The 24267-nt window shown below is 47.6% G+C and overlaps 9 protein-coding genes across 9 annotated transcripts; 3 read left to right on the top strand and 6 right to left on the bottom strand.

Moving 5' to 3' along the window:
- Nucleotides 1-1643: 1643 nt before the first annotated feature.
- Nucleotides 1644-2612, top strand: N7469_007918 (CE1 family esterase; the record flags this gene model as incomplete). Its single annotated transcript, XM_056646836.1, has 1 exon — nt 1644-2612. The coding sequence occupies one exon, from the start codon at nt 1644-1646 to the stop codon at nt 2610-2612; it is 969 nt and encodes a 322-aa protein (XP_056498387.1).
- An 876-nt stretch (nt 2613-3488) lies between these two features.
- N7469_007917 (uncharacterized protein) lies at nt 3489-3758 on the top strand (the record flags this gene model as incomplete). The annotated part of the gene is made up of 2 exons (XM_056646835.1): nt 3489-3573; nt 3628-3758. 2 exons carry the CDS (start codon nt 3489-3491, stop codon nt 3756-3758), a joined length of 216 nt encoding a protein of 71 aa, XP_056498386.1.
- Nucleotides 3759-3986: 228 nt separating this feature from the next.
- Nucleotides 3987-6311, bottom strand: cog6 (Golgi transport complex subunit COG6; the record flags this gene model as incomplete). The annotated part of the gene is made up of 2 exons (XM_056646834.1): nt 3987-5963; nt 6027-6311. The coding sequence occupies 2 exons, from the start codon at nt 6309-6311 to the stop codon at nt 3987-3989; spliced, it is 2262 nt and encodes a 753-aa protein (XP_056498385.1).
- Nucleotides 6312-6527: 216 nt separating this feature from the next.
- N7469_007915 (uncharacterized protein) lies at nt 6528-7415 on the top strand (the record flags this gene model as incomplete). The annotated part of the gene is made up of 1 exon (XM_056646833.1): nt 6528-7415. One exon carries the CDS (start codon nt 6528-6530, stop codon nt 7413-7415), a length of 888 nt encoding a protein of 295 aa, XP_056498384.1.
- A 245-nt stretch (nt 7416-7660) lies between these two features.
- N7469_007914 (heat shock 9/12 family protein) lies at nt 7661-8061 on the bottom strand (the record flags this gene model as incomplete). Its single annotated transcript, XM_056646832.1, has 3 exons — nt 7661-7700; nt 7763-7955; nt 8028-8061. The coding sequence occupies 3 exons, from the start codon at nt 8059-8061 to the stop codon at nt 7661-7663; spliced, it is 267 nt and encodes an 88-aa protein (XP_056498383.1).
- Nucleotides 8062-8892: 831 nt separating this feature from the next.
- Nucleotides 8893-10328, bottom strand: N7469_007913 (Gfo/Idh/MocA family protein; the record flags this gene model as incomplete). Its single annotated transcript, XM_056646831.1, has 2 exons — nt 8893-10138; nt 10213-10328. The coding sequence occupies 2 exons, from the start codon at nt 10326-10328 to the stop codon at nt 8893-8895; spliced, it is 1362 nt and encodes a 453-aa protein (XP_056498382.1).
- Nucleotides 10329-10952: 624 nt separating this feature from the next.
- On the bottom strand, nt 10953-13665 carry N7469_007912 (uncharacterized protein; the record flags this gene model as incomplete). Its single annotated transcript, XM_056646830.1, has 3 exons — nt 10953-12909; nt 12962-13407; nt 13456-13665. 3 exons carry the CDS (start codon nt 13663-13665, stop codon nt 10953-10955), a joined length of 2613 nt encoding a protein of 870 aa, XP_056498381.1.
- A 785-nt stretch (nt 13666-14450) lies between these two features.
- Nucleotides 14451-15948, bottom strand: mrsA (putative mitochondrial carrier protein; the record flags this gene model as incomplete). Its single annotated transcript, XM_056646829.1, has 7 exons — nt 14451-14947; nt 15008-15064; nt 15129-15221; nt 15293-15425; nt 15508-15543; nt 15605-15674; nt 15911-15948. 7 exons carry the CDS (start codon nt 15946-15948, stop codon nt 14451-14453), a joined length of 924 nt encoding a protein of 307 aa, XP_056498380.1.
- A 2592-nt stretch (nt 15949-18540) lies between these two features.
- Nucleotides 18541-23653, bottom strand: N7469_007910 (uncharacterized protein; the record flags this gene model as incomplete). The annotated part of the gene is made up of 8 exons (XM_056646828.1): nt 18541-18569; nt 18647-19533; nt 19603-20128; nt 20253-20524; nt 21252-21909; nt 21977-23148; nt 23213-23337; nt 23576-23653. The coding sequence occupies 8 exons, from the start codon at nt 23651-23653 to the stop codon at nt 18541-18543; spliced, it is 3747 nt and encodes a 1248-aa protein (XP_056498379.1).
- Between the last annotated feature and the right edge of the window lie 614 nt (nt 23654-24267).

The following is a 24267-nucleotide window of genomic DNA, read 5'->3' as shown; positions in this document are numbered from 1 at the left end:
CAACCAAGCTCCAAATAAGTGCTGTTGATATTGTATCAAGTAGATCTCGATACCCAAAAGAAGTGCCTACCTAGATTGTCAGTGCCTAGTCACTATACTCCAGTTTGGGCTACAGCATACCGTAAGTAAAGTACAGTATGACTATCATTCTCACAATAGCAACCGCAGTCGATAGAGATCCAAGTAGAAACACCAATAAAACGCTGATTTTCTTTGAAGTTGTAAGCTGCAACTTCCAGACAAGCGGTACTGGAAAGAGGAGCAGCGTGAAATCCGTGAAAACGTCTGCAATGGCATAACCAGACCATGATATCTCCGCTTGAATGCAGTGGCGCTGGTGGGACCATGAGAGGTACTGCAGACTCCAATTCCGCACATGGCATTGAAAGGACGATGTTATAAGAAATGCAAGTGCAAGTGCTGTACATGCCACAATCATTATTAAAGAGGCAATATTAAAGACTTTGCCTCGAAAAATTCTCCTATATGCTAGAAGTACGCTTATCTTAATAACACCAAACGTGATTTTCTCAACAATACTATAGCCAAGAACGATCTGGACCCAATCAGCAATGCTCCATTCAGAGATTAGACGCTTCTTACCTGCTCTGCAATCTCATCCGCTGGGCTTCTAGAGATTGTGTTATTCTTTTCAAGTTGGAATTTGAGGGGCGCTGGCTTTGAATGAGCTCCCAACGCGCCAAGGGCAGCACCTTTTTATTTATCAGTCAAAAGTACCCCCTCAAGGCAAGATAGCCGGGAAGAAAAAAGAATGATCAGAGATACCAGTGATATTAGTGATCCCCAGTCCCCATACTAGAACTGCAGAGACTAAAATGACCCAATCGTCTTCCCTTATAGAAACCCCGGTTTTGTGACGAGTAAGAAATCTCAGCAAGACAGCGGCGGACGCAATCGTAGGAAGTACAACCCCCACCGCAATCACACTATGAGGTTGCAGACTGAGCAACATCCTCAATACTTGGCATCATGGGAACCAAGAAGAAGAGCAAGGTTGGGAGCACTGACTTTTCCCCGCTCATGATAATTGAGAAGGCAGAATGTTAGCTTATAGACCCATGACAAGATTCTTCTCTTAGCCAGCCTTCTAGGGTATGGTATGCTGCACAATATGCAAGATGATGGGGCCGAAAAGTACTTGAGAACTTCCTTTTGAAGTATCTCCGGTCAAACACCACCCCAGTCATCTTGCTAGATAGTAAGCACTGGCCGGAGATGAGAACAGGCCTATCGTAAGTTCTTCCGTCTTGGTATAGACCACCTATCAAATGAAGGCTAACTCTACACTAAGATCGTAAGCGGACTGACTCGTGCGCAAGGGCATGTCGATCTGCGGGGGACTGGATATGCTGTCTAGTACATACATACATCTGTACATGCTATTGTACAAACTACCGAGTATCTCCTTGCTCGGTACATGATCAGGCTGCGAAACATGTGTTAGTCCCTGCCACAAGGATGCAATCGCCGGATTCTATTAATGCTTTACCCCTCAAATTGTTAGGGCTTTTTCTAAGAGCGTATAAATACTCGTAAAATAGTACTTACCTTAGTTTTTGTTAGATTCCATTTCTAATCCTTGACATTCTTGGAGAGAAAGGAAGGGAAAAAAGAAAAAAAAAATGCTTTTGTCATCCCTTCTACCCCTTGCTCTAGCCACAGCGGGTGCATCCTGGTCTCTCGGTTGTAGTAAAGAAATCCCTTCTCGGTTTCCCCAGCCTGGCAAGAGCACAACGCTGCATCTTTCTGGTACAGATCGCGAGTATCGACTCTACATTCCATCTACATATGATAAAGACCGGCCCACTCCACTGTACTTTTCGTTTCATGGCGCAACTCGAGACATGTACGAGGAGGAAGAGTTGTCACAATTCTCCAACCCTTTTTTCAACAAAGACGGGATCTCCGTCTACCCAAATAGCAAGAATGGCTATTGGCTATCTAATCCTAACGCGAATACCTCTCGACCAAACGACCTTGATTTCACGAACGATCTCTTAACTCATTTAGAGAATCTACTCTGTATCGATTCTAGACGCGTATATTCAGCGGGGAAATCAAATGGAGGTGGATTTACTGCGGTCATTGCCTGCAATGCCACGGTTGGCAGCCGATTCGCTGCTTTCGCATCAGTTAGTGGTGCCTATTACAATACAGACGACATTCCCGGTGTCGGACCCTGTGAGCCTGCAGAGCGTAAGGAGGGTCACCCTTTTATCGAATTTCATGGTGTGGGAGATACGACCGCTCCTATGGACGGGAATACGGCAAGCAATCGGAAATTGCCCGTAATCGGGTTTCTTGAAGGTTGGGCCGAACGGAATGGATGTGGGGAGCATGCCAGATGGGCAAGGAATGAGACTATCTTTGAAAACCCGCTAGTCAAGCATGCCAGTTGGGATTGTGCTGGTAAACATGGGATTGTTCAGCATTATCGCGAGAGTGGAAATGGCCATTGCTGGCCTAGCACGGTTGGTAACGATGACTATAAGAATCATCCTTTACAATGTCCCGCCGGCAGATCTGTTTTTAATGCCACCGAGTATATTTTCGACTTTTTTGCAGGATATCGATTAGACCACGAGATGTGAGAGATCGACAAACTAGAGGCTTCCTTTACTTTTCATGTAACTCATCGGTAGCCCATCGATTCTTCGAATTGTTGAAGAAATACATCGGCAGGAAGACTATCTATACAAACATGTAACTACAACTGACATGCATTATGATTGATGAGAATTACTATCTTCCGAGCTCATTCAAGACATACAGAATACATTCAAGATTATGCCATTCAATATATCTCAAGTTCTGTAAACAACGGCCAAACGTAATCGGCCGGTCCAGCCTGATTACGTCGCTGATCGAGGGAGTTCGCCTCTTCCCTTTAGGAACCAACGGGCAAGTTGAAACCGGCTTCGGCCCCAACTTAATCTGCGATCCGATCGATCTAAAGCAAGGAGATCGACGGGCGTAATTTTTCTTCAGTTGCCGAATTGTACAGAAACGTTGGAATTTATTCCTATGATCTAATCAACGCATGCAGTAATCCTAGTATTAGCAGTGATTTGCTCCAAATGCGCCTTGATGACCATAAATGATGCGATCTATACGCTACTGATGTGGGGGATCCGATCCATCTCGATCGAACTCAATATCTCGATCCATGTCCTACATAGCGGGTCATATCACAATTCCATAATTTTAAACCCAGAACCTGTTCTCCAGGCCTAATTATCCAAAATAGTATTATATTTTGACATTATCACCATCATGTCGTAACTGTAGCGTAACGATGACGAGCAGGCGAATCCCAGAGTCATGAAGGCGATAAATAGCACGCCTTTTCTTCTGATATCCGATTCAATCCATTCAGTGAATATCTCAAAGCAGTTGAAAACATACTATTTTTCGTTTATTTTGTCCCAAGTTCCCCGGCTTGAAACTTTCGAGTCCGTCCTCTGAAAATGTCCGAGCCTATTGAAATCGTTGACGACGTCGAGGCGTACGAGGTTGGTGATGATGACTTTGCCAACTCCAACCAACAACTCGGTACATCCCCACCCTACCCTTGATAAAACACACACAAAATACTAACTTAACCAGCCCAAGATGAAGACGAAGCCATTGACCAGTCAAACATTATCGGGCAGCGGACACGCCGCGCGAAGCCTCAAACCTCCAATCAGTACAACGAGGGCCCGAATGAAGATGAGCTACCCGAAGAGGCGCAGTAGTCGCCATGAGGCATTACATTTGCCTTTGACAGATGAACATAAGTCTTGAGAGGAATAACCAGCAGACGGCATGATTGATATTTGAGCTGTATTATAATGAAATATTCTCTTATATAAGCAGACGAAGTTGCTATTAAACATGAACATAGTTTTCTTTGACGATAATGCCGTAGACTCATCTTTTCTGGGCTAGAGGCCTTCTGAGTAATACGATGGCAAGTATTTTGGCTAGCTTAACAAAACACGAATCTCCCCTGTAGTTCGTGGGAACAATGCACGTAGACTCCATTGCTCTTTGTCATCCCCGTCCCCATCTGCCTCTGCTTCAGGCTTGCGTCCTGACCGGCCACTCCGACCGCTGACGACACTTCCTCCACTCCCAAACGGCACTTGAATCATACCTCGGGCCTCATCAGCCGCGATGATCATGCCTTCGATGAATTCAAAATCGCGACAGAATGCTTCGACAGCATCTTCAGTGACGCTCTGAATAAGCGAGGCGCTTTGCACACGTTTGAGATTATCGGTGGCATCCATCAAAGCAGATGGAAGGAAGTCATCCAATTGTTGACTAGAGGTTATCAATGATGACGGCTGGAAAGCGGGGAGACTTGTGAGCTTTGCGAGAGGTGGATTTTCTGAATCAGGCTTTTGAGGGCTCTCATTTGATGCAGTTTCAGGTTCGGCTTCCTTGCTAGATTTGGAGAATGGCTCCAAGGCATCCAAAAGGACCTGAAGCCCAGAGGTGTCGAGAAGATATTGATGCTGAACATCAAGGAGATTCGTGCGAAGTGTCGATAAAGCAGTAGACAAGGGTGCCAAATGTGTAGCGCTAGCGAATTCGAATGGAGAGATAGTTGCCCGTGCCGCGAGAAGGATGTTAGTACGGTAGATTGTTTGAGCTGTCACGTCCTCCAGCTCATTAGATGAGGTTCTCGCAAGCGTTAAGAAGGGGTCGAATGCGGCACGGAGTACGGGCGTGAATCGATTTTCGCTTGATTCGGATGATGGATCGTCGGGACCAACGGATCCCTCGTGCGTTTTCATGAGCGAGAGCAATTCCTCCAGTGCGTCCAGAAGGAATTCAGGGGGTGACAGGTCGTCTGGTGGGCTGAGCGCAGCTTGATCATTTGTAAGGGCACTCACGCGATCTCGCATCAAAATCTCGAAATGACCGAGGGTGAATTTCTCGAGGACATGCATTAAATCTACGAGGCTTGATTGAACTCCCAGGAGTCTTGAAAATGTGGTGCGGTAGAATGATAGCAGGTTCACCACTTTGTAGCAGGTGACGGGATCGTCATGGCCCTGGATGACCAGCTCAACTCTCTGTCGAAGAGAGCGGGAAACACCAGTGAGATCCCGGTTGACTAGGTCACTAAGGGCTCTGCGGCCATCAAAGGTGACTTCCTGATCCTCATCAAGTCGAGACCAAGGTTCGCTGCTTAGCCCAGCTTGAATACCCCGAGCAAGCTCCTCGCCATCAGCAACAAAAAGGGCTTCAAGAGCTTCGCGCTCGGATACTGTCGTAGAATGCACCCATGCGAGCATGTCTCCAATATACCTGAGAGGGTCATGCGCAGAGAACTCAATCGGCTTAACAGTCCGATCTCCAGCACCTGTTTTATCACCCCCGGAAATGGCATCAGTCAAAGCATAATGGAAGGCATCTGAGAGAACGTAGTCTCGGGCTTCCGCAAAGAAGTCCAAACAGCTATGGAACAACGTTGGACGCTCGGCTAGCACTCTGAGAGCACGACGAATCGTACTGCTAATGCGGGGATCTTCCAGATTCAATGACTGGAATTCTCTTTGGATCCACCTGTATAGTTTCTGGTAGGCAGAGTTTAGGTTCCGCGTGCTCGTTTCCATAATCTCAAGGCCCAATCGCTGATTCTCGCCGCCGAGAAGAACCTCGCAGTCATGGTGGACTTGCTTCACACGAGCGAGGATATCGAAGAATCGATCGTCGACGGGCTCTTCCACTGACGTCAATGCGGCAAGTTCTTCTTCTGGGACCAGGAAGTGCTTCGAAAAGGCATCTAACAAACGCTGTTTCGTTTCGGTTTCCTGCTTCTGGGCCATCAGTGCACCGGCTTCCTCCAGCACTGGTGCAGTGTCCTGCTTGGCCTGACCGATATGCCTCCGCATTTCATCGCAAGTCTGATTTAAATTCGAGATGACAGAGCCAATTCGTTTTAATTGCTGCCGTTGCCAATAACCATTAGCTTCAATACCTGATGATTCAAGCTATTCTGCCCGTCTCACCTCTGCCACTTGGCCGAAATCCCGCACAATCTCCGCATTAGAGTCAACTACTTCTTTCTGTACATCAAGCCGTAATTGCCGTCTTGTACCAGCGGTATTATGGACTCCGCGCAGACTCAAGGTCTCAAGAGAGTCTCGAATGTCGGAGTCGGCATACGATGCCGAAAGCACAGAGGTCAGGCGATTGGATAGAGCCGTTGAGCGCTGAGACGGTGGTGATAATGGCGATGAGGCCGGGGACTGGCCATTGCCATTGCTGGTCCCGGCTGGGAAATAGCTAGTCATGATTTTGGCGTGCAATGGCCTGAACGAAGCAATTCAACGACTTGGCGGGGAGAAAGGAAAGCGACAACACTTCCACGTTGCGGGCAGACCGCCTTCCCCAAGTCCGCCTATCTCTCTTATCGCGTCAATTTACGGATCCAATTCTATTCCAATAGAAGACCAATGAACTTTGTGAGATAATATCTGAAACTCCCTCAATATCGTTTGGATTTTACGATGGACTCTTTTGATGGTAGTCCACTTGCATCACCCACCAAAGCAAGGCAAGCTGCTATTCAAGCCAAGGACTGGGCATATGTGAACTCCTGGCTCGGCCGACAATATGCGCCCAAGCCGGTACCTCAATTCGAACGGAATGAAGATACTCTACGAGTGCTTCTAAGAATGGCAGCGGCCAATGAGAATGCAGACGAAGAAGAAGCTGTACAATATCGAGCACGCGAAGAGGCAGTCCGTCTTTTTAAAGAAAGAGCGGAGGCCAAGTCTAAGGATGCACACGAACGGCAGAAGGGCGAATTATTAGAGGAAGTAGAGATGTGTTTAAATGAAAAGGGAAAGAGTGATCTGGACGATCTTACAGACACGGCGGTGGTATTGGGAAACACTCTGAACCCGGAACCTGAGGATCTGAGCTTGTCCATCGTCGAGCTCACTGCTGAGGAATTTGACACGCAAGATCAAGTTGCGAAGGTGGATACGCTACATCGATATCTACGAAAAGAACTTTCACGTCTACAGGCGGATCTGGAAGAGCTCAAGACGGACGAGGCATACCAGACGCCGGCCGATACTCAGAGCTTGACAGCAGAGTGGACGCGGGGGACAAAAACACTTGCATCGAAAATTGGAGAATATCAAGATCGTATCGCGTCTCTTGAAAGGAATCAGACACGTGGCCCGACGATCGATAAACTCATTATAGAAGAGGAGGGCATTATCCAATTACGTGAAACAGTCAAGACTCTGGAATCACGAGTCGAAGCTTTTCATGATCTGCCTACAGATGTCCCCGGCGCACGAGCAAGGTACAGGGAACTTGAACGTGAACTGAGCCAACTCACGCGTCAGCGAGACAATATGTTTGGAAAATTTGTGAGGGGATGATGGGAATATACCTCTTGTACATATTCAAGATGTCTACAGATCTTATACAGTGCTAAGATAAAAGATTGGGTACTGTACTCTGTTTGGGGTATTGTATTGATCCGAAAAGTAACTAACTAATAAGAATAGTAACTAATAAAAATAGGATATCAAATGGTATCGTCGACTCATTGCTGAATCATGATAGCAGTATCATGTCCATTCATATGGCCATGGCCACTGTGTATCACAAGGGGCGCGATGGCTTAGTTGTTCAGGCCGAGGGCGTTCTTGACCTTGTCGCCACTGTGGAGAGGTTAGCATCTAGATTTAGATGGAGCCAGTTCGGCCGAAGCGCGATGTCTTACATGGAGTTGCTGGCACCGCCATGGGCGTGGTTGTCACTGGCACGCTGGGCCTTGTCAAAAGCCTCCTGGGTACCGCCCTTGCTATCATCGGTCTGAAGGCCACGGGCAACACGGTCGGTGGTATCAGTGACGGTCTCCTTGACCTTGTCCTGGGTGGACTTGGTAGAGTCAGGAGTGAGCTCCTCCTTAGCCTCTGTGGAGATAGAAGTTAGCGTGAGTGACAAGTGACAGGAGGGGTGGAAGAATGTAGCTGCATGTCACATACTGGTGGAGAAATCTTTGCGGCCGGTGTCAGACATGATGGTTGAAGGTAGTTTGGTGGATTGGAAAAAGATCGGAAGTTTGTTATGAAGTAGAGACTTGGAAAATGAAGCTTGTAAGAAGTGTAAGAGAAGGAAGGATTCTGAAGCCCAGGCATGGTCATTATATAGACCAAATTCCCGTGACACCAAATAAAATGACGTCGTTCATTGTTCGTGATATTAGCCAATATTCTCGCAAGCTATCTCCATTCACTGCAGCACAAACATTCACTGCAGCACAAACATTCCCCAGAAGTTCAACAAGCCTGGAACCATGGAAGACTATCTGTTGGTCTACAAATCAGCATGCTGACCTCCCCGGATATCTACTCCCCCGATGACGTCGGGGAGGAAACGCCACAGGTGACCGATGACGTTTACATTATTCCTACCGAGGCTAGTGTGTGGCTGTACATCCAATTCGGGACTAGCGTGTTCTAGTATATTCTACTGGCTGATCAGTCCATACTACTGTACTATGTACATAGTTACTATAGTATGGACCTGAGTACAGTAAATTAATGATCCTAAGGTACAGTATCATTCCCTGTACAGGCGGAGAAACAGTATTCAATTATTCAATTTTTGTTTCTGGAATGAGTTTACTTTACTAGCTCCCATAACCATTTACTGACTGGCATCGAACACTTGCACATGTCAGAAGCCACCTGTCTAGTCCCGAGCGGATTCAGTCCAGACCGGTACCAGATATAAGGAAGAAGGTTCCAGCCGAAGACACTAGTATATAGGCACTAACCCTAGTTAATGTCTCTCAAAATAGAATAGTCAGGGCACGGCGCTTCAACCAAACCCCTCGCAAGACAAAATCTAGATTTCAAATTCGCGAGTGGCCCGTGGTTTAAGCCCTGCACTTTCATAGGTCTCGTCAATAGTTTCCATCTGCAAAATGCTTTCTTCCCTATCGATCCAGACCCCCGATCCCTCACGATCCTTGATTCTATTGACAAATTCTTCTAACTGGCAGCGGTATGTAGACCACCAGTCCCTGTACACGACTGCACGTTTATCATCCTTTGGCCAATTGTACGCCTTTTCATAGCGAATATCATTCCAGGACTTGACAATATCGTCACCACGACGAAGAGTGTGTAGATCGGATATATCAATTCGATGATAAATGAATGGGAAGATATGGTTCCATATAGTTATAGTTCGCCTGGAGAAATGCTGAAGTGGGACGCCGTCTTCTTGCACCATTGTGTCAACCAGTACCGGCTCAAAAACGGCCTCACTCTTGGGCCACGGGAAAGTGGGCAAGATATTTCTCCAAGAGTATGGTAAGAATGAAGGCCAGCCTGTGAAGGCCGAGTCTCCTTGGATTTGAATGGATTGGGAGCTGGGCGTGAGAAACTTTGCACTCATAGCTTTGTCGATTTGTGGTTCTGTGTCAGATTGCCCAAGGAAAGACGAGTCCGGACGATAATTCACTTCGGTGGGACTTAGTTTTGTTTGACGACCAACTATTTGACGTACACTGGAAACACAATAGGTTGCAATATCCATTAGACAACCTCCCCCAAGGGAGTATTTGAAGCGAATGTCGTCTTTACCTAATACCAACCAAGGTAGATAGAACTGAGACGATGCGCTTTGAATGCTCCCAGGGTACTGATGTACTTGAGTTAAGAAAATTTGCCACGCGGGATGAAACTGATAGTGAAATGCTTCTAGAAGTACCGGTGAATTTGGTGAAGTCAATAAAGGGTGATTGAATAACCTCCGGGCTTCGGTAGCATTGCTACAGCATGGCTTTTCTAACAGGACATGTTTACCAGCTTGCAATGAGCGAAGCGACCATTCGAAATGATGACTATTTGGCAGGGCAATATAAACGACGTCGATGGACGGGTCATCAAGGAGTGCTTGAGATGGTAGGTTAGCAATGAGAAATCCTATTAAGAGAATCGACAACGGTTTACCTTGATACGAAGAGTGTACGATTGGAATATTGTATTTCTGAGCGTACGCGTGCGCGCGTTTAATATCTCGCGCAGCAATAGCGGCCACGATGACTTCAGGGTGTGATTTCGCAGGTGTTATCACTGCGAACGGGCTGAAGCGCGATGCAACTCAGAGTTAGAAAGACCAAAGAAGGTTACAGCATTAGAAGAGAAAATAGTAGCATACGCTATAGTGCTCGCCCCAAGAAGGCCGATACGGATGGCATCGTCCTGTTTCTTAGGGATTGTGGGTGGGCTAACGAGACTATGATAGACCCGGGCAATGGAGTTAAAGAAGAGCATTTGCAAGACTGAAAACTAATAGACACCGAGGAGCCAACGATAAAAAGGATATGAAGAGATTGAGTACACACTAGAAAGTGGTACTATCATTCCTAGTGGTAGTTGGTAGATGTAGGTTGTACTCAGGCTGTGGCGAAGAGCGGAGTAATGACGTGAGATCATTGCGTGCTATGGGAGATACAGTGGATGAGTTTCGATAAATATTCATCCCATTCATCGCAAATATTGTAAACTAATATATGAACACTATATCTTACTTGGGTTTTGATTGGGATGCTGCTTAGTACTTCGCATTCGATTCATTCAGGCCACACTAAATTCCACACTAATAAAATCTCACTCAAGCCACCAAACCGCCAAAGACATCTAGTAAAAGAGTACGCCGATAATACCAGACAGCTTGAACCAATCAACTGAGCTCGACCTAGTATGAATTGCCCAGCAGTGGAAAAGAACTACGCTCCAGAAAAGAGAGAAGGGACACCAGAATCAAAGAAATCGTGACCAGAACCGGACCGGCCGAGGATCGAATATAGAATATCGCATATGCCGCGGAGAAACACCAAAATATGAATCCATCGCCTTCAATCCTCCAGTAAGGTCCTGAAAAGAAGGATAGGCTAATTAGCCACCCCGCTCGCCAAATTCCTTTGCCCAATCTTCGTATTTGCGGAGGCCATCGGAGGAAACACTTGGTCGAATGGAGTACAGGCTAGATTCGAAGTCTTGGAACTTGATTGGGCGAATCTGGTCCATTGGCGTGTGAAGAAGGGCCTCGCCAAGGTTGCGCAGAGGTCCCATGGCGGCATCTTTGGCGAGGGCTGTTATATCTGAGCCGGAAAATCCTGTGGAAATGATGTTAGAGAGCCTCTTTTTCAAAAGTCTTGAACTATGCAGGTGGTCACCTTCTGTTACATGGACTAAAACTTGGATATCCTCATCGCTGAGCTCGTGGTGTTGGTGACTGAGAAGTGTACGTATTTGTTGCTCGCGTACATGGTGCTCAGGCAGTGGGATATACTGTCGACGGACGAATCGGCGACGCGCTGCTTCATCAATGTCCCAGGGCATGTTGGTGGCAGCCAATACAAGTACACGGCTGGCATCGCCCTCTTTCTTGTCCCGAGCTGATTGTTCGCGACCAGCAGCAGCACGCTGGAGATCGGACCATTGAACTAAAAACTCCGTCTTGGATCGACGTGAGGCTTCATGTTCAGAACCCGATGACCTCGCTGACAATAGTGAATCAATCTCGTCAACAAAAATGATAGATGGAGCTAGGGCTTTAGCCAGTCCAAATAAAGCGCGAACAAGCTTTTCACTTTCTCCGTGCCATTTAGAAGTGAGACTCGATGCGGAAACTGAGAAGAATGTCGATTTCGATTCGGTAGCCACTGCTCTTGCCAGCATAGTCTTGCCAGTGCCTGGCGGACCAAATAAGAGCATGCCTCGAGCTGGTTCACGCAACCCAGAAAACAAGTCAGGCCGGAGGAATGGGTAGACTACAGCCTCTTTGAGGGCTTTCTTGGCGGTTTCCAGCCCTGCAATATCATCCCAATGTACCTCGTCACCGCGAACAACGATATCATTGAGAATTTGACGTGCTGACTGTGGGTCAACACCCTTGGGTAATTTACTCATAATCTTCACGATGTCCTGAGATTCTTGATCTTCGTCTTCATCCCCAGCTTCATCTGACGAGTGCTGATCCCAGGATTCCTGATCGCTAGATGATGGTGTTTCATGGCGCTTTACAGGCGGTGGCTTCCGCCGAACTGCCTTATTGTCATTGCCATTCGCCCCAGATATAGCCACTCGGTTCATTCCACGCTGTACGTCATCACTTCCAGATGATGGGGACATATATGATGTCTTTTCGGGTTCGGTTGCTCTCGGTGCAGATTTTGTCCGTGGCTTGCCACTGGATACAGTTGCTTCGCTATCCTGCCGAGGGGTTCTTGATCGAGAATTGCCCTCGGATTTGGTCATCTGCGTAACGCGCGGAGGAGGCGGAAGCGACGACCTCAGCGCTTGAGGCTTAGGTTTTACAGAGGGTTTTAGGCTAGGCGAGGATGGGGTTGCATAATCATTTGGATCGGGCATGATAGCGGGCGTTGGCGCCGAAGGCTGCGGTCGACGATGCTCAGATCCCACTTGAAATTGGCTTGGGATCGTGTGCGAGTGTGGTCTGGGTGAAGATCGTGGCGGAGATGTATGCTTAAGCCCCCGCCAATGTGCGGCAGGAATGCGGTCTGTAGAAGAAGTTGTTTTCTGTGGACGAGGCCGCACCAAGGAATGCTCTTCCCCGGAGCTGGACCTGGGGTCGACTTCTCGACGAGCGTGAGCATCGTTTGCGAGGCTCCGAGATGAGGCCACCGCCGCATCGTTCGAAGGCTTATCGATCGATGGTGATCGGTAGAGGCTGCCCCAAGCCAGGCCTGCGGCTTTTGATGCGGCCGGCCGGGTCTCCTTTCGCTTGGTGGCTACTTTAGGTTTCTTGTCCTTCTTCTTCCCATCTTTGTTGCGCAGCGTTGTTAACATGACCTTGCGTCGCTCAGGGCTGAGACCCTCGGGATTTGGTCTTGTCCGAAGAATTTGAGTTCATTCGCAGCGCAGGCGAGCCGGCAGGAGACAAGCCAGGTTGGTTTGAATCATCGTAGGCTTGTAGATTGTCCGAATTTTGTCTCGCCATCGTCGGCGGAGGTGGAGGTCTCCCTGGTATAGCGGCTGGTTTCGAGAGATCGGTGTATCCAACGGCTGGGATGGTACCGTCGCCAATCCAGCCAGGAGGGTTAGAAGACGATGACGGAGACGCAATAACCGGTGTCTTATTTTTGATCAGGGTTGCTGGAGTATCTTTGACGTTGTTGGCCTCTGCACTTTCCTTTCGACTCTCGCGCAAGGCCGACAGTAGATCGACTCGCTCGCGGCATTGGTTCTCTAGCGCACGGATAGAATCTTGTAGGGCTTTCTCTGTTTCAGATTTTGGGGTATAGTTCGACGGTATCCGACGAGCATTGTGATGGTAAATGGTTTCGAGAGCGGACCGCCAGGATCTCAATGCTTCCTCCTCGTTGTTCTGATGTCATGAGCAATTGAAGTCGAAGGGAAGTCACGACGAACTTACCTGGCCTTCGAAATATACGGCGGTCGAACAAAGTAAATAGCATTCATCATACGTCTTCTGTAAGGAAGACGCGGGCCGTGGGCGCATCATTAGGAAAACACAGACCCGCACCCATTTCACTGCAGGTTGTTGGCGGGGAGAAAGAACGGCGGTGATCTCCCGGAGCGGAGGAGTTTTCGCGTGACGTCGTCGGTTCCGCAAGTGCTGCATGCGGTAGTTTACCAATATACCACAAGCATTTAATATAACTACATTATAATAAATAGTTTAAACCAATACTATAGTATATGTCAATCAAAATTTACGGCGAATATCATAAATTGAGATCGGATCACATCTAGATTCCTCGTGGCGGCACGTCTATGGGTACATACAAAACTAATAAAGAGAACCAGTCACTAAAAACACATATCGATGCAACAGAACCCAGCCCGCATAAGATAATCAAAATCCGAGGTTCCACGTTCCAACGCCGGTAAGGATAGAGCACACATCGGACGGGAAGAGCGTAAAGAAGAAGAGAGAAAAGGAAAAAGAAAAGGAAAAGAAAAGGAAAAGAAAAGGAAAAGAAAAGGAAAAAAGAAAAAGTAGATCCCATCCCCAGACCGGCTCGCTGATGCCGTTCCACTCCATTGTCGTTCCAAACTATACAGTGCCAGAATTGCTTTTGATTAACACAAGCTCCAAATATGCAGGAAAATCGAGCCGAGCTCTTCGGGCCTATTATGTATCATCCGGAGGATACGGCAGGCTCTGCCCGCATTCCATCAGCCTGACCGGATGCCAAAAAAGACCCATTTCGCCTCAAGATATCGGAGGATATAAGGGAAATAGGACGAACGGAATAAGAGGGGAAAAAATGACTAAGGTGCTGTGTGCTGTATACGCGCAACACTTTATTTTAAAACGAGATGAGACGAGGCAACGCGGGCTGCCGAGTTAGCGGATGGCAGTCAAATCAAAAAGCGGCAATCTTCCGAAGACAAGAGAATCTCTTAGTCAAGGGGCTGCTCCTTGAAATAGGCCTTAGCCATCTCATAGGATGTCCAGCAAATGGCAGTACTCGGCATCGTAGAAATGATACGAGGGCGCATGCCACGCAGGAAACCACCCCAGCCGAAGCGCTTCTTGATGATGGAGGCGGCATTCCACAGACCGCGCGCCGAGCGGATCTCTTCACTTTCTGCGAGACCGCGAGTCTGAAGAAGAGTCTTCACAACGTCGAGAGGAGTGGTGATACCGGCCGCGAAAGCACCAGCAAGACCACCAGCCATGCAGTGGGTGAAGGGGTCGTAATCTTGCTTTGGGTTCATGAACTTGGAGATCGACTCGTAGGCAACGAATTGAGTGGCAGTGAAGGGGACTGTCATGCAAAGGGTGGTAGGATAGGAGAGGTAGAAGGCCTGGAGACCCTCAGTTTTGTAGACGGTTTTCGCGCATTGCATCAAAGACTTGTGGACGGAGCCGTGGACTTGCATTCGCTGCTTGATAACTGTTTGGAAAAGGTTATTTCAAGTATTCAAGAGATGCCAGGAATAACCAAATCACCTACCATCGAATGGGTTCATCAACGCATCACTTGCAATTGTGGCCGAGGCACCACTGAGAGCTATCAATCCCAAATTGTCAGCCATTTATACACAAATACAATCCTGGGATTTTAAACCACTTACCAGCTGCCAATGGGTGATGTCCATCATCAACGTTTCCGCCCGCTAGCTCCTTCACGATCTCATATGTGCCAAAGTACACCGCGTGTGCCGGACCTACAATCATCAAAAATCAGTCACCAATCCCAAATCGACCAAATCGAATTTGTGGGCCATATGACACGTACCAGCACCGACAATGACACTTGAAACGCCCTTCCACAGTGTCCTCCAACCCTCAATACGGTAGATTGTTGAGACAGCATTCGTCAGACCGGTGTACAGACCACCAGTAGAGGGGTGCAAGATTTGCATGCGGGTCTAATAATTGTGAAATTTTCCGTCAGTGTCCATCCGAGCTTTCCGCGAGACGATTTCAAGATCCCCGCGAGGTCAAACTCACCTTGAGCAGATCAACTGGGTACATCACTGAGTGTTCCTTTAAGATCCGATGGTTAGCCCAAAAATCTCATCGTATCCCATCCATTTCCATAACATACCGCGATTCCTGCAAAGGCACCCGCAAGCATATTACGTCCTAAGCCATAGTTCGAGGGCAAAGCTTCATAACTATAGAGATATCCCGTTAGTATCCAATATAAGAACCGTAAAGCATCCAAGGGTCGCAGCAGCCCTGAAAGGCCGTAGCAACGCAGCAAGCCAAATTCACGAGAGAGCGAACACACAAAGCGACTGGTCGAAAGTTCAATTCACTGGAAAGACAACCGACATGGCCAACCTTGTTGTCATCCGCGAAACCATCGTAAAGCCGCCCGAGGAAATTTCTTGGATAGAGAGACACCTACTCAAATTCCGGTTCGGGGATCTGGTCGGAGGCCGCCATGGAGCTCCGTTAGCTCAAAGCGCAGCTGGCGCAAATGGGAAAGGACTGAATAGAAGAGGGGAGAGGGTCGTGAGGATGTAGGAAGGCGGAGATCCGGGGAGTGCGCGAGGAAGTTTCGAAGTTGAAGTTGTGAAGGATGATGAGGTAAACGGGTTCTCCGTGGAGCAGCAAAACAGGCCCAGATGCCCACAACGGGAGGAACCAGGGGGCGCGGAAGAAAGTTGGCAACGAAAGAATTGCAGATCGCAAAGTTTTCCGGTTTTTTTTTTCTTTTAATTATTCTTTGTGAGGTTGATTTCTTTCAACTCAACAAAAATTGAAGAATTGATGTTGGAAAATCCTTAGAGAAAATTACGGAGGAAATTCTTGAGTTTAGACGGGCCTCCGCGGGACGAAGGGAAATTATTGTCAAGGCCGACCTTCGCTGGATTCCACAGGCTCCGAGGCCCCCATTCTTCCCATCCCAATATCCCGATCCCCGAGTCTCTTTGAAGAGTATCATCTTTCTCAACAAACTACCCCCAATTGTGTACTTTTTGACTACTGCTACCAATTTTACTTTGAGCTTCCGTGCGATCCCGTATGTTTTTTTTTCTCCCTTCTACATTTCATCTCTGTCTCTCGCATGGACTCTTGGATTATTCAGAATTTCCGGCCAGGCCTCGCTCCGATGGGAGTATCCGATGACGGAGATTAGGTAAGGCGTATTGTATCGGCAGTACCTTCCCAGTCTTACTTCGGTACCGACCGGTACTTCTATTTAGTATGTATTCCGCAAGTTAAACCGAAGTACCGGTTTGTTACGGCTCTGGTCATTTTTATCAATCTGATAAGCCGTCCCCTTCATTTATTTGGCCCTGCGATCTGGGACTAGTGTATTCGACCTGGAGAAACTAGTCGACACCCCCTTTGCAAGTGGATCAAAGGACCCGATGAAATTGATGGAAGCAGCGATCATTTCGAGAAGGCCGTTAGAAGTTATCCTGACACGGCGGAGAGAGATTTACCATGGGATACCCATAGATATCTTCTCCTCATGAGTCTTGACTCTCTTCACATCTGATCCAGCTTGAAGTTCTTGACTACTCTACGTAGTACTGGAAGTAAGAAAAAGAAAAGTGACCTAATAAAGTAAACGAAATGTATCTCTGGGCCCTCCAGCAAATACGAGACCATTCTCAATCAAGGGCTGCACCTGACCACGCGACTCTGCCGGCCGAGCTGCCGAGGCCCGGGTGGGCATCAACCCTTGTGGATGAAGCTAAACCCTGCTGGTCGTCTTCGTACGTAAAGACGCAGGTAAAAATCTCCATGTTCCACCTGACTGGCATTCCGGTAAGGGAAGAGCATCTAGTTTCAATTTGGAGGAGATATGTACAAGCCCCTTTAGTGCCGAGTGTTAATCCATACGTAGCGTAGGTTGAAGGAGTGGTGAAATGGCCCATCATGATCGAGCAAGGAATTGATGGGTCAATGATGATCAGCCTGCGAAGGGCGCTATCTTTAGAGCGGCTCATTTGTCGTGAAACGTGGGCTACGTCCCTTCTGCACTCAACAAATGGTCAACAACGTTGATATTCGTGGTCCTTACTAAGAGTTATAGGATATGGAGGTTGGATGTCTTTCTTCATACTTATAGAGCCGTCAATGGATTTCATGCGACTGATCGTAAACAATTTGACGTTTATTAAGTCTTAGAGAATAGCAAGCTATGGTTGGTTATTTACGTACAGCGATTCCTATCCTTCAAATCTGAACAACAGCAAGAACAACCATTCAATTAGGACAAAGTAGAATGACTTAGTGGGTGTTTAAACCCAGGAGAAACAAATGGGAAAACTACAATGTTGTTTAATGAAGGCTCACCTGCATTAATCCATAAATACAGTCACAGTGTGCAATTTCCAAGCCTTTCAAGACTGATGGTCAAGCGTTGATTCGTCAAGATTTCTAGACTAACATAGCGTCTGCTGATAGTGTTGACAATAAGATTTCCATGGGTTTGTAGATAACTTGGCTACCATTAAGCTGCAGATCGATCATTGCACCTGTACCAAACGTGAGAAGTAATTAGTACTGATGAGCTACTAGTAATAGGGGCAATAATACAACTTGTAGTATAGTTAGCTGAACCACTACCTACGACTAGTGATCTGAAAAACTGAAAATATGCCAAAAATAAACTGTAGAGCAGACTCGCTACCTAAATATATAAAAAATAGAGAACAATCTGACCATGGCAACACCCACGACCAAAAAGTCTCAACACCACGGCGCCACATCCTCAAGCAATAGATAGAAACACAAGGAACTTCGAAAAATGCTGGGTCATGTCGATTGATTTTCAAATGGAAAACATTTAATGCATTCTTTGCTGAGATAACATGAATCCGGCCGCGGGAATTTATCATGCGATGCTACGGCAAAGATGAAGAGCGAAATGAGTAGTAGAGGGGTGTTGAAAGCGGAGGAGTTGGATTGTATTGCCTACATGAGTGTAGGTGAAGAAGAGGGGGGGGGGGGATGCGAGTGGGAAGTTCGTTTACGTCGTCAAATTCTCATCTGAAATCGTCTATATGAAGATGGAGATTATTACCATTCAACATTGAACGACCATTCCCCTGGTCAGTGTTAGCCTATGGTCTGATGAATGGCAATTGGAGGAACCTTGAGATTCATGGGGATATATGAGACTTACCATTTTTCAAATTTTCAGCCGTGTCGCTCAAAAGAATGACCCGGCGCTTGTTGCAATAGGCGGTTTTATCCAGGATATCAACCTTCAGCTCAGCCAGCTCCGGGACAGGTTTCTCGAACATTTCACTGAGACTCTCGACAGCCATTTCCAGGTCCTTTTGGTTATCCTCGAATATTGTAGTGAGATTATTCCGCTCAAGGTAATAGGCAAAAGCGTACGTCCATTTCAAGGTCTGACGGCACTGCTGCAGCGCTTGGGAAGCCGTGTCAAGGAACTGGACTTCGATCCAAGATAGCCCGGACTGTGATTGTAGGCTGGTCATCTTTTTCTCGGTCTTCAGGTAGAGGTCTTTGTCCAGCTTTGCAGATTGCTCGTGGTTTGCATAGCGGTTGTAGTAATGTAGGTATCGTTCCAAAGATGCACGCGACTTGGCCTGGGCGCTGCGAGCATCATGTCCGGATTTTTCTTCATATCGATTGCAGTTATACCAACTGGTACCATGTTCGGACCATAGACCCATACACATCCAGCAAAACTCGTGCTTGCACTTACGGCACGTCATGTGGTTGCAACCGCCGTTCTTTTCAATTGTAGACACACATTTAGGACATTCCTTTGTGTTGGCTGAGATCCAGTTGGCTGTTTCCGAATCATCCTCGCATTTTTGAAGCCACATCTTGACCAGTGTACAGGGAGTGGGCTGATGATCGGTCACAGCGCACCCGAAACAAAATTCGTGCTTACACACGCACCGGACAGTCGGAACTATGCGTCGAAGGTCGCGAGGTTTTACTGCGCAGTCTATTGCGTACTCACAGTTTGGTGCCGGGCACCATCGTAGGTTATCTTTATCATCGACATAAGTTCGCGTGAGGAGTGTGCGATATCTGTTGGAGAATAGACACGTTAGCTAAAATGCCCCTTTTGAAAAAAAAAAAGGCAAGAATAACTCCTACCGATCCTTGAGTTCGTCCGTAACGAGTAAATCAAGGGATCGCGAATCAACGATACGATGACAGTTATCACCGGGACACTCGATTCGCGCAGCTTCTCCTTCCTCTTTGATTTTTTGTCCAAGATAATGTCGGTAGCAGTCAACACAGAACCGGTGTCCACAGCGCATCGCATACGTCTCGATATCATCACCATCCTCGCAACAAATCTCACAAGTAAATCCAGGAACGACCTCCGTTTTGGCTGTGCCTTCAAAATTAGTTCCTAACCCAGCCTCTTCGAGAGTCTCCTCTGGGTGTTCCATGTATCCCTCAATCAACTTCTCCTGCTTCCATCGCCCAAATCGCATCAAAATTGCCGCTGACTCTGGGGGTAACCCGAGGATGGCGGAAACCTCGTTAATCTGTACAAGTTGTTCGCGTTCGATGTCTTGAGGGTCGAGAACTTTGAACTCGACCTCATATGGTTTTCGTTTTTGCTTGAGTAGGTCTTTGTCATCTGAGAAGCCGGTATCTAGATCTCCAAAATCTGGTTTAAAGGATGAATCGGTTAGTCAGGATGATACAAGGATAGCATCTCAGTCATTCTCAACGCCCAGAGAAAAGACTGAAGGGCACTGGGAAAAGTATTCGGGAATCATATTGATACACACCTTCACCTAAACTCTCATCATCACTCCCCTGCATATCCAAAAAATCATCCTGGCTGGATACATCGCTCATAAAATCGTCATCGGAGTCCATGCTTGCTTCAGTTGTCGCGGGAGTCGCGAGATCCCTCTTCTTCTGGCTGGTTGAACTCGCAGAACTGCTCGACTCAGTGGACAGGGTGGTCGCGGGACCCGTCGAAGCGGGCTTGCGCGAGTGACCGGCAAGGGTGGCGGCTCGGGTGTGGGCAGCCTTGGTGGCGGATTCGGTGAGGGGCCTGTTGTCCGTAATCGCCGCCTCGGCTGCCTTTCTCTTCCGCGTAGAGGGAGGCGTGATGGAGACGCGCGGCAGGTAGCCGTTGGGGGTTGGTTGAAAGGGTGGATTGAAAAAAGGGGGGAGAAGAAAGGAGGGTGAAAGGGGAGGTTAAAAAATGAAGGTGGTGAGCCACAACGTCACTGAGAAATTCGGGTGGAAGTTGGTTCGGGGGCGGCGAGAGTGGGGAAAAGGTGGATAGATTGGAGAGCGAAAAGTATTCTTTGAAGAATCAAAAGTGTAATCGTAAACGTAGTAGGGGACTAAGCTAGTTTATTAAGGGTTAAGTTGGAGTAACTTAGTCGATAGGCAGAAAGATGGTAACCTGATGATTTGATTTGTTCTGACTCATTGAGATGTTTGCAGGAAGAGTATCCGCAAGGCGTGGGGGAAGGGGATTGCCTGTCGGATGCCTGGATCGATGCACCTCGGAGTGTTATACTATTACAGTACGTACCTACTGTATCATAAGTAACTATGACCAACTACTACATAGTACGGTAGTTACCGAGCACTTCAGATAATAGTATAAGCCATGATCTTGATTTAGTTAAATATTCACACAAGACACATAGAATTTTCATCAAGCATAGAATTCATAATCAAACTGTTATCCTTTTTGGTGGCTCTAAAATGCGAGTTTATGCCATGGTATAAAAATGGAATCGACCTTTGCAGCACTTGAAGATTACTCCTCGTCGCTGTCCTCCTCTTCTTCTTCACTACTCTCTTCCTCCTCGGCATCAGCTAACCACTGCACAAACTGCTGTGCCTGACTGCGAACCTTCTTCATCTCCTCGCTTTCACTGCAGCGAGGATCATTCCACCACTGTTCATATGCTTCTTCATCGACCAACTCAAGCTCGTAAAGCTCCTTCGCAGTGAACAAAAGAACAGTCTCACCCTTCTCCCGGCTGATCAAATCTTGCTGAAGTTGAAGAAGCAGGTCAACTTGATCCTTCTTCTCATCCTTGTTTCGATCGAACAAGGTTCGGTCCACAACCTCGGAGTATTGAGAGAAAACCTGGTGAACGGCTTGACTGGCACCTTTGCCCCTGTTCATGAGTTCCTCAATATATTGCATGAATGAACTAACAATCGCTCGTCGGACCTGGGTATCAGAGGCGTTTGCTGTCATACGCAGACTGACAAGCTCCAGTTGCACCACATCAGCGGTGACGCCCTCACGCAAACTATCCAGAATGCTACCCGTTGCATCTGCGTTGAAGTGGTCCTCGGCATCGTCAGAGAAGCTGCTTCGTGCAGATCGTGCCCAGGAACCCTCGGAAACCTCGGACGATAGTGTCGAAATCGAAGCGGAAGAAAGTGAAAGGCCGGGCATGCGATACACTATTAAAAAAGAATTAGCATCGCCTCGTATCTCAACATTTTGCCAAGTGGGAAATATCAAACATACCAAGACCAGAGGATGCAACACTAATATCATCCTCGTCCTCGTCCTCATCTTCGCCCTGGATGAACTCATAACCTTCTCCACCTTCGCCAACCACAGCGCTGTCGGTGGGAGCTGCGCTTCCATCCCTCTTGGACTTGGAAATACGTTTTCCGCTTTCCACCTTGACACCATCTGCGATCTTCACACCATATGAAAGGAGAGCTCCAGGCTCAATGGTGCAGTCCTTGCCAATAACCACGCCATCTGCGATGATCGCACCGCGAATATCAGACCCGTCTCCAATAACGACATTGTCCCAGATGTACGCGCCCTCCAATTTGACGTTTCGACCTACCTTACAGCTGCGACCCAAAGTAGTGCTGTGAACTGTAGTTCGGTCACCAATACTGGTGCCGCGTCCGATGACCGTACGGCGACCAATGACACAGGATCGCGCCAGAGTCACGCCCTGCTCTTGGTAGAGGCTGCCCTTGCGCAGATCGTAGGTGTGTCCCGGAAGCAAGTTGGTATCAGGGCATAGAGGGTAGGTCCAGCGAGAGACAATATCCTTGCTAATCGCATCATACGCTTTCAAGTTACGTACCCGTGCAGCGTAGTCCTCCTTGATGATATGTGTGTGGATAGTCTTGCCGTTCAACTCATAGTCCTTTAGCACGCCAAACAGGTAGTGCTTCCGGGGCGATTGGTAGTCAAAGCTATCAGACCAGAGACTTAGCACATCTGGTGTGCAGATATCAATGCTGCAGTCAATCAAATCCTGTCGGATATCAAGCTCGCCATGTGATAGAAGAATCTCTGCGTCAATGTTCAAACGAGATGAGCTCTCCTCCGAGTGGTGGTCAATCTCTTCATAGTGAAGGCAACGGTCTTTGGTCGGGTCAATCACGAAAACTGGAGAGATGGATGTGGACTTGGTACGATGATTCCGGCCGGCTTCGCGCAGGACCATGGTCATGATTGCGTTCTTGTCAGCCTCGCGACGAGCTCTATGCTGCTTCAAAGCTGCTTCAATAGGAAGATTGCTGATGACATCGCCGCTTACGACGAGAAAGTCTCCGGTGATCAGATGCTTGCCATCGAGGTCACGAAGCACATCACCAACAGATGAGGAAGTTGTTCTCAGGAAAGTCAGTTGACTGAAGGGAGAGGAAGAAGCTCGCCATTTTGAAGAACTGCAATAATACCGTTAGTCTCGTCCTTCTTTACTAGCTTCAACCAAGCGTGGGCCCATCGTACTTGATGTATTTCTCTAATTGATCGGAGTGAGCGCCTGCGTAGAGGAAAACGTCCTCAACACCAGCATTGGCGAGGAACTCGAGAGTATATTCGATAAGAGGTGTATTTGCCAGCGGCAGAAGGCACTATCCCATTTCATTTTGTCAGTGCTTGTGGTTTTCGTTATGTCGTGGTCATGGGTCGTCATACGCGGGGTTTATCGAGGGTGAAGGGCTCAAATCTAGTCTCGAAGGTATCCGCAAGAACCTACTCCACGATTATTCGTTAGTTTTCTCTAATTACTCGTTCAAATGGAGAGTGTGACTAGGACGAAACGAGCAAGGAGATTGCTATCACCGTATATCATCCAGCGATGTTACATACCACAGCCTGCAGAGTCTCCTCTACCTCCTCTGTCGCATTGCCGCGCGACTTGGAGCCGCCTTTTTGCTTCGCACCCATTTCCGGACGAATCTAGAGAATGTCAGCAGATAGAGTCTTTTGGAGCTACCCCGAGGGCTCCTCGGACCGGCAGACTCGAGGGTTTCTGATCAACTGCGCAGAGGTCTCGAAATGCCGTCGTTGCTCATTGCTCATACCTGGGAAGAGATTGGATCACAGAATCAGACACGACAAAGACAAGGTCGCAGATCGGTCTACGGCGAGGTACAATGAATGTAGTCGCTATCAAAGAAAGGCACAAAAAACCCCGCCAAGCCGCGGAATGACTCCCACCTTCTTTCTCTGTTGATGTGTTTGCATCGTTTGCACTGTTCGTTTCTTCAAACACGTGACTGGCCAAGATCGAGTGTGGTCTCGTGACTGACTGGAACGATTTGAGATCAAATTGAATCTAAGAAATTTTTTTCCAATTAGCTACTTGGTCGTTAATGCATGTCTACATTTTGGTTTATGAACAATTTACGAATCTTTTGATATTTCACAATATTTACTACCAGACTTTCTATATTAGAAGCTTTCACATTTTATTTCAAAGGTCGCTGATGTCGAGATTCTTTGTGCTTAGTGCACTCAAGTACTTAGTAGCAACTATAACGTTCCCGCAAATGAGGATG

Source organism: Penicillium citrinum, assembly GCF_028827155.1.
Source record: "Penicillium citrinum strain IBT 23319 chromosome Unknown utg000007l:1.0-2040159.0:1.0-2041076.0, whole genome shotgun sequence".
Lineage (NCBI taxonomy): Eukaryota > Fungi > Ascomycota > Eurotiomycetes > Eurotiales > Aspergillaceae > Penicillium > Penicillium citrinum.
The sequence above is the reverse complement of the archived record's forward strand: the minus strand, read 5'-3'. Positions and strand labels throughout refer to the sequence as shown.